Source organism: Aquarana catesbeiana, linkage group LG02 (assembly GCF_042186555.1).
Source record: "Aquarana catesbeiana isolate 2022-GZ linkage group LG02, ASM4218655v1, whole genome shotgun sequence".
In the NCBI taxonomy this organism is placed as follows: domain Eukaryota; kingdom Metazoa; phylum Chordata; class Amphibia; order Anura; family Ranidae; genus Aquarana; species Aquarana catesbeiana.
This window is the reverse complement of record NC_133325.1, coordinates 405,614,163-405,630,271: the sequence shown is the minus strand read 5'-3', so window position 1 is coordinate 405,630,271 and position 16,109 is coordinate 405,614,163. Positions and strand designations below refer to the sequence as shown.

The window sequence follows — 16,109 nt, the reverse complement described above, 5'->3', positions numbered from 1 at the left end:
ACACTGACAATTTTGAAAATAAAAAACAAGATTTTTTACTTTCGGCTTTAAAACATATCTAATAAAAAAATTTAAAAAATCAAATTTCTTCATCAATTTAGGCCAAAGTGTATTCTGCTACATATTTTTGGTAAAAAAATATCCCAATAAGCGTATATTGATTGGTTTGCGCAAAAGATTATAGCATCCAAAAACCATGGGCTATATTTATAGGATTTTTATTTATTTAATTTTTTTACTAGTAATGGCAGTGATTAGCAACTTATAGCGGGACTGTGATAAATCAGACACCTAACTGACACTTTTGACACTTTTTTGGGAAGCAGTGACACTAACAGTGGCCAGTGGTATATTTTTTTTGGGGGGGGGACGTGCACAGACACCACCCCCACCCCACCCCCCCGGTTGGTCGGTCACCCACGACACTTACACGGGGCAGCGCTTCCCTCTGGGCGACAAGCGGCTGTCTCCTGCTCAGCATCACGGCGGTGTCTTCGCCATGCGTCTCCTCCCTTCTCCTCCCTTGGCCAATAGGGTAGCTTTTCTTTTTGGCCAATTGGGACACAGGTCTCAGGACCCACCTCCTGATTGGCTGGGAGGCAGAATCAGTTTGATAATAGCGAATATTCAATCACTATTGTCACAGAACTGGGTGGGCTTTGGGCGCAGTGCTCTGCTCCCTGAGCCCACCCTTTTTGGAGGCCTATTTGAGCCTCAGGCTCTATTCATGTGCTTAAAAAAAAAACCCCCATTGGAATCCATGCGTCCGGTGCCCTGCATGTAGATCAGGGGGCTGGACCCATGGATGTGGGGGGGGGGCGCCCATGCACCCCCTATGGACGGACCACCACTGGACACTAATAAAGTGATCATATAATATGCACTGTCACTGTACTAATGACACTGGCAGGGAAGGTGTTAACATCAGGGGCGATCAAGGGGTTAAATGTGTAGCCAACATGATTTACTGCGTAGTCTGTGAGGTCTTTTTAGGAAGAAAAAAACAGGACATTGCTGTGGTCAGAAGAGAGCTTTGTGTTTGTTTATCTACATAGGGCTCTCTTCAGTAATCTCCGGAGTCGATTGTCGGGTGCCGGCGACCAATCAGCGGGCCCAGCACCCACTGATTGATTCATGCTGCAGCCATTCACAGCACAGCCAGGACGGTGGAGGCGCTCCCTAGACTGGCACGCGGATCTCCTTCTAGGTACGTGATCCTGCGCAGGAGAGCCGCCTTGCCACAGTATATGTACTGTATAAGGTCGGCAAGCAGTAAACCACTTTCTCACCAGGGCAATTCTGACATTTCTTACATAAATAAAAAACCTGCATTTTTTTGCTAGAAAATTACTTAGAACCCCTAACATTACCTATTATCTGAAAGCAAAAGACCTGAAGAATAAAATGGTGGTTGTTGCAATTTTTTTGTCACACAATATTTGCACAGTGGTTTATCAAACACAAATTTTAAGGAAACAATACACTCTAATGAATTTTACTGCAAACAAACACAATAAAATACAATTTTTTGGTAAGGTATAAAAGATGTAAATATATACTTAAAGGGTAACTCTACTTTCATGGGAAAAAGATAATAATATAGCACATATTTTGTGACACAAGTCATATAGTAATTGAATGTTATTAAAAAATTACCTTTCCATTTCAATCTGCAGCTCTGTCATTTAATTTAATTTAATCTGCATCTCTGTAATTTCTGTAAAATGCGATGCAATATGGCTATCTGGAGGCGTTCTGTACACAGGTACCTGCTCCCCCCCCCAAAAAAAAGTGCCAAATGTGGCAGTGGATGGGGGGGGTGCAAACAAGTGTCCCATTTTGGGTGGAGCTCCGCTTTAAAAAAGAAGTCTATCAAACAATTAGTGCTCTCCTTCCCATATTCGTGGCGATACCTCACATGTGTTTCTATTAGACCCAGATCTGTCCGTTGTCCTCAAAAGCATCTGATCAAACCAAGATCAGTTTGGTCAAATGTTTGTGTGGCCAGTAGCGGCTTGTGAACAGCAAACCGGAAGTGACAAAATCCTTGTCACTTTCAGCTTCATTCGTCACACAGGAGGGGAAAGTGGCACGACAGAGATCAGTGGTCCCGGGCCCCCTGATTGTACCAATGGGGGTTAATAGAACTAAGGGGCTGTAACAGGCTCTCATTACGAGTGCGCAACTATGCCCATCCTTTCCAGCCAGCTCTTCCATTCCTAGAAACTGTACTATAGCTCCTGTGGATGAAACAGGATCTAAAAATGGAGGATGGGTGGATGATTGAAAGGTCCTTCTCCTTCATTCATAGATCCTGTTTCATCCACAGAAGCTGTACTCAACCGCGTGAGTACCACCCACCGCCAGTTCTGTTTGCCGACCCTTGGGGGCGGGGTGGTCGGATGATATGATGCCACTGCTACTGTTACAAAGTAATATAAGGGTTTGCAAAGGTATTTGTTACACACAACATGGATTTGAATCCTTTGTGGCTACTAAGGAATATGTTTAAATTAATATTTTTGTGCCAGGAGTTGCTCTTTAAAAGTAGTTGTAGAAATCTGTCTGAAAATATCTCAACAGCAAAATAGCAGTGATTGTCTCATTCCCTGAAGTGATATTAAATCATCAGTTTTTTAAGCACTTTTAGCAGCTGATTTAAAGTGGTTGTGAAGGCAGAAAGTTTTTTATCTTGATGCATTCTATGCATCAGGGTAAAAAAAACCTTCTGTGTGCAGCAGCCCCCCTCAGCCCCCCATAATACTTACCTGAGCCCCATCTCGATCCAGTGATGTTGCAGGAGTGTCTCAGCTGCTCGGGGCTCCCCTCCTCATTGGCCTCCTCATTGGCTGAGACAGCAACACAACACCATTGGCTCGCGCTGCTGTCAAAGGCAATCGGCCAACGAGGAGAGAAAGTGGGCGGGGCCAGACCATGGCTCCATGTCAGAATGGACACACGGAGCTGTGACTCGGCTCAGGGTGCCCCCATAGCAAGCTGCTTGCTGTGGGGGCAGTCCAGGAGGAAGGGGCCAGGATCACAGAAGAGGGACCCGAAAAGACGAGGATCTGGGCTGCTCTGTGCAAAACCGTTACACAGAGCAGGTAAGTATAACATGTTTGTTATTTATAACTGAAAAAAAAACAAGACTTTACTATCGCTTTAAAGGAGATGGGGTTTATAAAAAAAATAAAAATGCATTCTCACCTCTACGCTGCAGCTGTCACACGTCAGACCAAGAACTGAGTGATCTGAGTGATCACATGACCGCTGATTGCTCAGCACTTTGCTCTGCTCCTTCAGCGCTCACTGAAGGGCTGGAGAAGAGGTGGGCGCAGCTGGCATTGTCTCTCAGCTGTGCACTGAGAGCCTGAGCCAGCTGTCAGTAAAACAAAGGTAAGTGCACTCCTGTGACCTTGGCTTCTCTTTTAAAGCCTAAGTGTAGAAAAACAGGAGAATCAGCACAAGGGACATAACTTACAGTTGGTAGGATGTGTCCCTTGTGCCAATTCCTTTTCTGTTACTAGATATCCTCCTCAGTCCATAACCCCCTCACCCCTGCCACTATAATCTTTGGGTGCGGTAGGGGTTATTAGAACTAAGGGGCTGTAACAGGCTCTCATTAAGAGAGCGCAACTATGCCCATCCTTTCCAGCCAGCTCTTCCATTCATAGAAACTGTACTACAGCTCCTATGGATGAAACAGAATCTAAGAATGGAGGATGGGTGAATGACTGAAAGGTCCACAACCTTCATTCATAGATCCTGTTTCATCCACAGAAGCTGTAATATGGTTTCTATGAATTAAGCTGTTGGGTGAAAAGGGTAGAAATAGTCGGGCTTTCTTCATTGTAGTAACCCCATAAACTGAAGAACATTTCTACTAACAGAAGAGGAATTGGCACAGAGAACGCACCCTACCAACTATATGTTATGTCCCTTGTGCTGAGTTTTCTATTTTGTATTTTAGCAACACAGGCTTCAATCAGCCTAAGCTTCTTCATCTTTTAATCCTTGCCTATATGCCTGTTTATGCTGGTGCCATGATAACTGCCCTAGGTTTCCTTTTTCAGAGTGGTTGCTTTCTCTTGCAGCTTCCTAGGGAGCCACCCTTGCATGTAGGGGACTAGATTTGTGTCTCCCTACACTGTGTGCATCAATAGCAACACTCAGCCCCCTGCCTGGCATAGTACTCCTCTGTTCCCCCCCCCCCCCCCCCGCATCTTCCCCAAGCTAACAAAATCGATGGAGGCTGCACTGTCCACTGTTCAGGGAAGCAGCACTGAGAGAGAAAGATGTTAAACTACAAGTGATGGGTTAAGAATTAAAAAAAAATAGTTTACTGGAAAATGTTAATTTTTGTGTTCAATGAGCTAGGTTAAAAAAAAAAGCGTTACAGTTTGATACAACCTAAACCATTTGCAGCTGACTGTACACATACAGTATAAGTGGGTGTTCTTCTGTGAGGCTGTATATATATGTGTACATGTGTTTGTGATGGAAGTGCACTGTACAGAGAGCAAGCTCTCACACTAATAATCCGAACCAGGAGGCCTGGTTCCTGATCACTTGATTACTGTGCCTCTGATTGGCTCTTACAGTGACCAGTCACTGTTCAGCCCGCCCCTTTGTTTTTCTCTTCTCTGAATGGAGAAAAAAAATACATTGTATCTTTTTCTCTTGCTACAGGAGAAAAATGTAAAACAAACAACAGTGTATGTAAAAAAAATAAAATAATAATAGCTAGATCGGGGTTCGATCCAGGTCAGTGGCAGGTTTATGCCACGTACACACGATCGGACATTCCGACAACAAAATCCTGGATTTATTTCCGACGGATGTTGGCTCAGACTTGTCTTGCATACACACGGTAGTACAAATGTTGTTGGAAATTCCTATCCCCAAGAACGCGGTGACGTACAACACGTACGACGAGCCGAGAAACATGAAGTTCAATAGCCAGTGCAGCTCTTCTGCTTGATTCTGAGCATGCGTGGAATTTTGTGCGTCAGAATTGTGTACACACGATCAAAATTTACGACAACGGATTTTGTTGTCGGAAAATTTGAGATCCAGCCCTCAAATTTTTGTTGTCGGAAATTCCGACAACAAATGGCTGATGTAGCCTACACACGGTCGGAATTTCCGACAACAAGCTCACATTTGTTGTCGGAAATTCCGACCGTGTGTACGTGGCATTAGAGTTAGGGTCATGGTCAGGGTAAATTGTTGTTCTTTGGTGGAAGGTCATGGTAATAGCAAGAAATATGCAACGAACACCGGAGTGATCCAAATCGTGGGCGGAACACTTGTGTGATGCCATTACTTCTTAACCACTTCAATACAAGGCATTTTCACCCCCTTCCTGCCCAAGCCAATTTTCAGTTTTTAGCGCTGTCACAATTTGAATTGCAATTGCGCTGTCATGCAACACTGTACCCAAATTAAATTTTTATCATTTTTTCCCCACAAATAGAGCTTTCTTTTGGTGGTATTTGATCACCTCTGCATTTTTTGTGCTATAAACAAAAGAAAAGAGACAAGTTTGAAAAAAAAAACACATTTTTTTACTTTTTGCTATAATAATTTTTATCGTGACTGCAACATTGCGGCGGACATATAGGACACTTTTGACACCATTTTGGGACCATTCACATTTATACAGCGACCAGTGCTATACACATGCATTGATTACTGTATAAATGTCACTGGCAGGGAAGGGGTTAACACTAGGGGGTGATCAAGGGGTTAATTATGTTTCCTAGGGAGTGATTCTAACTGTAGGGGGAGGGGACTCACAAGGGGAGGAGACCGATCGGTGTTCCTCTGTACTGGGAACACATGATCAGTGTCCTCTCACCTGACAGGACGTGGATCTGTGTGTTTACACACAGATCCATGGTCCTGCTCTGTTAACGGCCAATCGCGGGTGCACGGCGGACATCGCGGCCGCCAGTCACGTGCATCGGCTCCCGAGTGACGCGGTGGGGGCGCGTGTGCCCCCCAGATGGCTGGGAGGCCCAGGACGTCATACGACGCCCGCCCAGGATGGGAGATCCCTCCTGCGGACGTCATATGATAATGGGTGGGATGGGAAGTGATTAATGGCTCCCCAATTGCGGGGCAATTTTGGTGTGACTGTCACGCTGCAGTCACAATGCAATCATAAGTCACACGCAAATCACAACACGCGCCGCTTGTCGCTCAAAAAGGAGCAGGAGCTTCTTTTGAGCGATAGTGGCACGCTTTGCAATTTGCCACAATTGCAGCACAATTTATCGCACGACAATCGCAACAAAATTGCGCTGCGATTAGGGTGCTATTAAGAAGTAATGCCATCGCACAAACGTCCTGCAATTCCTTTCTTTACCCACCCTCTCTTGCTTAATAAAACACATCCCCTAAATAAATAAAAATCAGAAGCTGGGAGCAGGAAAAAAAAATGACAGGGGTTATAACCCTATCTCACGCTATCCAAAATGGAAATAAAAAAAAAAAAAGTTTTGCCTATAGTTCTACTGTGAGCAAGCAATATGAACTAAACACAGTTGCATATGATGGGAGAGAGGGAATAAGACATCCAGTGTCTGCAGACTATAGTTGATTTACTAAAACTGGAGAGTGCAAAATCTGGTGCAGTTGTAAATGGTAGCCAATCAGCTTCTAACTTCAGGCTGGGTTCACACTATTGCAAATTGGATGAGGGTTTCTCCACATCCAATTCGCATGACAGGAGAGTGTGACCGGTTCTCAATGGAGGCGGTTCACACAGCTCCGGGACGACTGCGGTCCGCACTGGAAAAGGGTCCCGTGTGTCTTCTGGTTTGTTTCAGGTGCGAATTCAGGCAAAAATTCAGACCTGATTCCCACCTGAATCAGTGTACCGTAGCGGGCAGCAACTGCAGCATTGGGAACATGTTACATGTTCCACCCTAAAAACGGGTGGAACATGTAACATGTTCCCAAATTGAACTTTCAGCTTGTTCAATTAAGCTTTGACAAAAAAAAAAAAAAGACGCTGATTGGTTTTTGTGCAGCACTGCACCAGATTTCGCACACTCCAGTTTTAGTAAATCAACTGTTTCTGGAACAAATGGGGTCTTTTAAATGATCTCTCCATGAAAAAGTATATTTCAGTTATGTGTGGACAGAGCTAAATCGCCAACTGGCTTATTCAGTTTCTTGGGGACTCTGCCAGGATGAGGATCCCACAAGGCTTCCTACCTCCCCCCCCCAACACACATAATGTAGTCTAATCTTCTGCAGTATAAAGAATTTTTTTTTTTTTTTTTTTGTGGACTAAGCCTGTATATTGGGAAATGGATCCTACAGCGGAATGTGATAAAGTTCTAAGACTAAAGAACTTAAATTTGCTTGTTACAACAGAAAATACAATACTTTTAAATTTCCTATACAGTAAATCGAGCAAGATTTGTGTTGTAAATTATTCAGACTATTAGGAATTAGCTTTTCCCATAATAATTTATTCTTCTAATTATAATATAAAATGCCCATACATTGACCTCCTTATCTTAGTTTGTTGATCCAAGCATAGACTTCCATAAACTTTTGAGGCTAGTGCCTACATTTATCTTTCATACACCTTCCAAAATCCCCTAACATTATAAGGGTCAATACGGTATTACTTACTGAATTTCAATAATAAATGTTATAATAAATGAATATCAAGAAAACCATGTTATATCGTATATATACACACTATATATTCTTAAAACACAATACTACTCTGATTATGTTGTTTTAATTTTATTAAAAACAAAAATATTTATACAATAAAATCTTCCAAACAGTTATATATAGTCAGAATAGACATATACACAGAACAAAGCTTCTAGTTTACAGCAAATAATGACATTGATATAGAATGAAAAATATAATCTGTCTATAGGTTAATAACATAGGGTCAAATAATAATTATTTAGACTGTCTTTAACATATTTACACAAGATGTTCTATGTTCATGTGGCATAATCCTAATGAAATATGAAGCTGAAATGTCCCTCAAATAAAACAAGATGTCTATTTGCTGGTTCTTAAAAATGGTAAAGTAGGAGCAGTCCTTGCTAGTTGATGTGAGAAGGGCTGGCATGTGACACAAGGGCAGAGAGGTCCTGAAAAATGCTGAGGAGCAGCTTTAGGGGTGTGATGGATTTCTGGTGTTGTTAGTCCTATGTAACCACTGACATTTGAAAGTGGCTGCGTGCTCATACCTTGGGGTAGCAGTGCAATATGTGGCCGATGCAAAGAGCTTGTACAGCCAGGCAGACGATGAACTCCATAGGCTTCACTAAGCAACTTTCTCATTTCCTCAACAGAGTTGGATAGCATAAGAATATGGTTACGTGCCAGCAGCAGCGTTGAAATCTTTGAGAGCTTACGAACAGAGGGTCCATGAGAGTATGGCATGACTTCTCGTAGACCATCCATGGCTTGGTTCAGGTCATGCATTCTTTGTCGTTCACGACTGTTCACCTTCATACGCAGCTCATGCAGGTTCTCCTGATTCTCTCTCCTACTGGATTTCACCTTTTCTCGGGTGGGCATGCGCTGACCCACACACAGTTTTTGGAACATTGGCCCAGATTTGAAATGAAGGCTTTGGCTTCTCTCCAGTTCCGGTGACGACGACCTGCTAGACTGACAGTCTGAATCCATTATCAGCAGTGGTTTCTAAATGAATGCTGAGGCTACTGAGTTCAAATGTCAGCAGCAATAAGAATTGCAAATGTTCTGTAAGGCTGGTTTGTATTTCAGAAAAGATCTTGGCCACCATTAGTCTGGTTGTACTGAGGTCCTGCAGTGCTTGTGTTATTTATACACAATGCCTGACAATAGACACAAAGAAAGCTCGCCAAATTTGGCAGAGAGGTGACCCAATCACAAGAAAGCTGTAACTTCAGCAGTTAACATTTAGCTGAAAATGTATACATTAACCTGTCCTGTAACTATTCTATTCATCTTTATGTGTAAATCAACTTACATCTAAGATATTATTATTAATAATATACGGATATATACTTTCTTACCCAGTAGCCTTTCATTCTGCCAGAGCTAAAATATATGTATATTTAACTTTCATTTTCTAAGCAATGAGGTCAATAGGGGTATTGGGAATAATGTGGATTACTACTAAACTGTGTGATGAGGACAGAATTGCTGAGATTACATAAACAATATGCCCATAAAAAGAAAAATGTGATGAGACCATATATAAGATGCCACTGCTGATCTGCCATTCAGTATGTTCATTCACTGGTTGTCATGCTGATCCTGAAGCTTCAGTACTTTTTTCAAGGCATTGGGGTTGATTCATTTTGCAAGGGTTTATGCCTCAGAGCTTTATAAATGCAGTGAAATTTCATTTTGCAAAGAATACCCAATCACATGCAAGGAAAATAATTAGTAACAGCATTTTTGCTTGCACATGATATGATTGGATGATGGAATTCAGCAGAGCCTCACCTCTTTCACTAAACTCTGGGGTAAATTAACTGCAAAGCCATTAGCAAATCAACCTCTTTGACCTGCAGCAAGAATTCAGCTCATGAGTTCTGACTTCACCCTAATTCTCTTATCTGCATGATCGTTGAAGGTCAATGTCTAAAAGTATTAAACCCGAGACAGCCAGTCAAGTAGTATTTCTAAAATGTAGACAGCAATTTCAGCCTCCTTCTACATAAATCAGGAAAAACCCAGGCCCCCTACACACTGTAATAACAATATATTACTTTCAGAAACACAATAACATGATATACCTGACTACAGTTGACATCCATGGATGCAAATATATGTACAGTGTGTGTGTATATATATATATATATATATATATATATATATAAAATATAGAAGAGAAATCCCAATCAAATCAATATTAGGTGTGACCACCCTTTGCCTTGAAAACAGCATCAATTCCTCTAGGTACAGTCGCACACAGCTTTTGAAGGAACTCGGCAGGTTGTTCCAAATATTTTGGAGAACTAAGCACACATCTGTGGATGTAGGCTGCCTCAAATCCTTCTATCTCTTCATGTAATCCCAGACAGTCCTGATGATATTGAGATCAGGGCTCTGTGAGGGCCAAACCATCAGTTCCAGGACTCCTTGTTCTTCAAATCGGCTTTGGTTCCAGGTGCTGGTATCTTAAGTAAGGAAAACCGGCAGTAAAACCGTGCCAATTCATAGTCGGTTTCCCACTGCGCATGGGCAAGCCGCACTTTCTGAATGGTCCCGCAGTCTTCTGGGACCTGTCATGTGTCCCAGAAGGATGCAGGTGAAGGGGGGGGGGGGGGGGGGGGATTCCACTCAGATCACTGTGGCAATCTGATTGGAAGTGGGAGCGGGTACCTGTAAAAACTAGGTTCCGCTTTATTGACTTTGGCTTTATGTTTGGGATTGTTGTCCTGCTGCAGTGTAAATTTGGGGCCAATCACACGCCTCCCTGATGGTATAGCATGATGGATAAGTATAAGCCTGTATTTCTCAGCATTGAGGACACCATTGATCCTGACCAAATGTCCAACTCCATTAGCCGAAATGCTGCCTAAAACTTGCAAGGAACCTCCACCATGCTTCACTGCTGCCTGCAGACAATTATTATTGTACCGTTCTCCAGCCCTTTGGTGAACAAACTGCCTCCTGCTACAGCCAAATATTTAAAATTTTGACTCAGTCCAGTACACCTGCTGCCATTCTTCTGCACCCCAGTTCTTATGTTGATGTGCTTAGTTGAGTCACTTAGCCTTGTTTTCACGTCGGATGTATGGATTTTTGGCCACGATTCTTCCATGAAGACCACTTCTGGACAGACTTCTCCAGAGAGTAGATGGGTGTACCTGGGTCCCACTGGTTTCCACCAGGTCTGTGCTGACTGATGGCTCTTCTTTCATCTGCTGCATTGTTTTCCTGGCCGTCCACTGCGTCTACGGTCTCCAATGTTGCTTGATTCTTTGTGCTTTTTCAAAAGAGCTTGAACAGCATATCCCAAATCCCAATCTGCTTTGAAATCTTCAACTGGGAGAAACCTTCCGAATGCAGTATAACTACCTTGTGTCTTTTTGCTGTGTTCAGTCTTGCCATGGTGTATGACCTGTGACATTATTATACAGGATTTATATTGAGCCAACAGTTTACACAGCACTTTACAATATAAAGGGGGACAGTACAATTGTAATACAGTTCAATACAGAAGGAATAGGAGGGCCCTGCTTGTGGAGATTACAATCTAAAGGGAGGGGAAGACATGAAACTGTCTTCCAGAACCTCACCTTTGTAGCAGAGTTTGGCTGTTCCTCGCCCAGTTTTAAGCCTCCTACACAGCTGTTTCTGTTTCAGTTCATGACTGTTTCAACCATCTTATGAAATTGATGATCAAAAGCGCCTGCTTGGTATGATTGGTTAATCATACACTTGACTCTAATCCTATAAAATCCCTGACTTTGTGCACCTGTACAAAGTGTGCAAGTGTAAAGTCTCTTACACACAATCGGATTTTCCTCAGACAAAACCTCAGACTTTTGTCCGAAGGGCGTTGGCCCCAAACTTGTCTTGCATACAAAACGGCACACAATTGTCAGCCAACAAACACGAACGTAGTGACATACTATGTGGTTTTTCAGCTTTTTAGCGCCACTCTTTGGGCTCCTTCTGCTAAATTCATGTTAGTAGAAGTTTGGTGAGTGTTGATTCACGCTTTTCATTTTGTGCTTTTCATTTTGCACTTTTCAGTTAGTTTCTGAACGGCCGTTCGTCAACCAGCCATGTTACTGAATTGGAGGAAATAACGTGTTATTTATTATTGGTCTTGGAGTTATTGCTTTGACCCAAGTCAAGTCCAGGAACTGGAGGAGGATTTCTTGGACCAAAAATTGGTTGCTTTATTAATTGTGACCAATTATGTCGTATGCCTTTACTGCGAGAGCTCCAGGAGAATAATCCAGATGATTTTTGGTATTATCTCCGGATGACGGACTCCTGCTTTCACCAACTCTTGGCATTGTTGACCCCCTATATTAAGAGGCAGGACACATGCATGAGGCTTTTATTTTATTTTTTTGGTTGAATAATGATTTGATTTGGTATATTTTTGGATGCATAGAATGCACTTTTTGGTTAAGTTCTATTGGCAGATAGCATGTCTAATTTTATTTGTTTTCTTTTTTTGTACAATAAAAAACACTGTGGAGAATAATACTTGGCTATGTGTTTTACTTCAAATGACAGTTTGGAAGTAGGCAGTTAAATTTTAAAAAAATACAATGTAAAATTAACAAGGGACACCAACATAGTTGTATCTTTGATCTTAAAAACTACGGGATAATGGTGTTGTGGTAACTTGCACCAAAAACAAAATAACAAGCATAATAATATTATTCTTGATATCGCTAGAAAAAAAAAGCCTTTGAAAATTTGTTTGCAATAACTCCATCAGTATCACCAGCAAAGCAGCTTCATTATTATCCCATTAAAGAATAAGAGAATGTGCGCTGCATTTGGAGATTTCATAATTTGCCACGTCACGAATGTTAATTCTTCATTACGAACGCTAGTTTACAAGACCGACCGCTTCTGGCTCGTCTTTGCTTCCGAGCATGCGTGTTTGCACTTTGGACTTTTGTCCAACGGACTTGTGTACATACGCTTGGAAAATCCGACAACAGACATTCGTCTGTGTAAAATTTTAAAGCCTGCCATCCAACATTTGTCCGCAAAAAATCCGACAACAATTGTCCGATGGAGCGTACAAACGGTCGGATTTTCCGCCAACAGCCTGTCATCACACAATTCCCGTCAGAAAATCCGATCATGTGTACAAAGCTTAAGAACTGTTGCTGGTTGGAAGCCAAAGGGTAGTCACACCAAAAATTGATTTGATCGCTCACTTTGTAATTTGTAAATTGATAAAAATAAACAGTTTAAATATATATTTTTGAAAGCATTAATATTTTACAGCATTTTTTCACACCTGCCTAAAACGTTTGCACAGTGCTGTATATTTAATATTATAATTTATATGTATATATTACAGTATGGTGATACAGTTATCACTGTAATTGGCTTTATTGTCATACTGATATAACATAGTGGGAGTCAATCAGATATACAGTGCCTTGAAAAAGTATTCATACCCCTGGACATTTTCCACATTCTGTCATGTTACAATCAAAAACGTAATTGTATTTTATGTGATAGACCAACACCAAGCGGCACATAATTGTGAAGTGGAAGGAAAATGATAAATGGTTTTCAAAATTTTTTCTTATAAATAAATATGTGAAAAGTGTGGCATGCATTTGTATTTAACCCCCCTGAGTCAATACTTTGTAGAACCACCTTTTAAGCCCACACGCTGCCCAAAAATCGGCGCTGAAAATCCCCACACAGTCTGTCACAAGCAGCCGCAGCATCAGCGCGCACAGTGCAGCAGTGCCAGTGCTGCATTTTCTCGATCAAGGAACAGGCAGCGGGTGGGTGGGGCTTTGAGCTCCACTGACGTTCTGGCCCCACCCCTTGCTATGCATGCACAGTCACTGCTGCCTGTACAAGTGCACAAAGATCGGAGGAGCAAAGGCCTCAGTAGGAGGAGTCAGACCACGGAGTGGAGTGCTTTCAGAGTGCTGGATGGTCAAGGGAAACTACTGTGGAGAATTGATCAGATCTGAGCTGGCCAGGAGGACAAGATAGGTCTTCCTCCTCCTCTCCTGGCTCCCCATGTGAAGAAAGTTTAAAAACGCTGACCTGCAGTCCAGGCTGAATGAGTCTGTGGCTGTATTTTTTATTACAGAGCACACAGCATTACAGCACATAGCATTATTGTGTTTAACTGCTTGAAGGGCTTATTTTGGGCCTGGCTGGTTTACATGCATGTGTTTTGGTGGCCCACATTTGCGCAGGCACAGTAGCCCATTCATTTGAATGGGCTGCCATGCCTGCATTTCCTGCAGAAAAAAATGTGCAAGCATCATGTAGTAGGCTGCGCACACCTTTGCCCATCAAGCAGTGAAATACAGCACTGTCTGTCCATTCTGCTTTTGCACCATGTGACTTACCTGCAGTTCCTGTACCAACAAACTTGCTGCGTTTTTAGATGTTTAGGCCACACTTTTAAAAACACAGTGCGTTTGTGTGTGCAGGAACTGCAGGTAAGTCGCATGGTGCAAAATCAGAATGGATTTCAAGACCACTGCATTTTTAAAATGCTGCATGCACCTATTTTTCCTGCAGGAAATGTAGGCATGGCAGCCCATTCAAATGAATGGGCTGCTGTGCCTGCGCAAATGTGGGCCGCCAAAACACATATATGTGAAAATGTCAAGGGGTATGAATACTTTTTCAAGGCACTGTAAGCTTTCACCAGTTTAGCATAGTCAGTGGGATTGGTTACTGGGAGTTTACTGCACTTTGCGCTCTGTGGTTTATGTAGTAAAGATGGAGGTAGCTGTCCCCTTCAAATAATATTCACTTTCATTTATTTCTAAACAAAAATTTAAGTTCAACTGGTAAAATAAATAACACAAATAGATGGAGACATTCAAATAAAATCAGCACAGTTCTGTTTTCTAACAGAGGCCTCCTTACAGTGGCCCTAAATGGGTACATTTTATCATTATAAAATTATATATATATATTTTTTAAAAGCAGTACACATAAGATAATTAGAATTTCAATACACCTTACAATGAAAAATAAATATTTTAAAGAGGTCGTAAAGGGGAACTGTTCGTGCACTAATAATTTGATTATATATGCACAATGATCCCAATAGCAGACAAGACACAGTTCTATCCAGTAAGATCTCATCTTTGTGTTGTTTCACTCTCTGTACTGCTTGTAGACATTTGACTTGTATACAATGTTACACAAACTTCCTTTTCTCTTTCACGCAATGTTGGATGAGTAATGAAAATAGATTGTCTACACATTGGTATTGAAGGCTGCTAGATTTTTATATCCAAAATTGTTTCAAAACTGGCAAGGATAAATCCAAGCAGTTGTCAGACTCATCCTACATGTTTAGTGCAAGATCTAATACTGTTGTACTTTAGATGGGGAAAAAAGAAAGAAAATCAAAGTGAGCTACTGTATATGGCAATTTTACAAATGTCAGTACTTTTTAAAATCTGCAACATATACAGTTCATAGTGTATGTTTTACCTTTTATATTCCTCTCTTTGGTTTTGAAACCTTTAAGGTTAAAGTACAACTTCAGCCAAAACTTTTTTTCGTTTTAGTTTTGGATAGACTTATGTCCTGTACACACGGTCGAATTTTCTGATGGAAAAAGTGCGATCGGATTGTGTTGTCGGAAATTCCGATCGTATATGGGCTTCATCTGACTTTTTCCGTTGGAATTTCTGACACACAAAGTTTGAGAGCAGGATTTTCCAACAACAAAATCCGATCGTTTAAATTCCGATCATGTGTACACAAATCCGACACACAAAGTGCCACACATGCTCAGATTAAATTAAGAGACGAAAGCTATTAGCTACTGCCCTGTTTATAGTCCCGACGTACGTGTTTTACGTCATCGCGTTCAGAACGATCGGATTTTCCGACAACCTTGTGCGACCGTGTGTATGCAAGACAAGTTTGGCCCAAAATCCGTCGGAAAAAATCAGATGGATTTTGTTGTCGGAATGTCCGATCAATGTCCGATCGTGTGTGCAGGGCATTAGGCCGTTTTCACACTGCTGAGCTGCAGTTTGGCTGCAGTCCCATAGACTTTCTATTAGGTTATGTGTTTTTTGTGTGTTTTCTGAAAATGCACCAAATGTCCTATATGCTGCATCGTTGGTGCGCTTTCAGAAAAAGTGCAAAAAAAAAAAAAAGCATAGAAAGTTTGTGGGACTACAGTTAAAACCACAGGTAAAAAAGTCAGAAAACCAGGGATACAACTGTGTTGTGTGAATAAAAATAAGTAATGCGGCGCCAGCTAATATAATTAAATGTCCCAGTGCTGCACCTAAAATTGGTCTATACTAATATATCATCAAAGTGTGTATAAAAGTCGCTATCTGGACAAAGGAAAAAACTTTGATATTAAAGTGAATTAATAAAAACATACATAAGGAATCAATTAAATAAATACA

General features: G+C 41.6%; 1 protein-coding gene across 1 annotated transcript; it reads right to left on the bottom strand.

The window, feature by feature from the left end:
* Positions 1-7,987: 7,987 nt before the first annotated feature.
* LOC141129939 (oligodendrocyte transcription factor 3-like) lies at positions 7,988-8,676 on the bottom strand. The gene has a single exon (XM_073617964.1). The coding sequence runs from the start codon at positions 8,674-8,676 to the stop codon at positions 8,041-8,043; it is 636 nt and encodes a 211-aa protein (XP_073474065.1). The 3' UTR covers positions 7,988-8,040.
* Between the last annotated feature and the right edge of the window lie 7,433 nt (positions 8,677-16,109).

Excerpts from the sequence above, each read along its gene's own strand:
- LOC141129939 (XM_073617964.1), bottom strand. The coding sequence starts at position 8,676 with ATGGATTCAGACTGTCAGTCTAGCAGGTCGTCGTCACCGGAACTGGAG.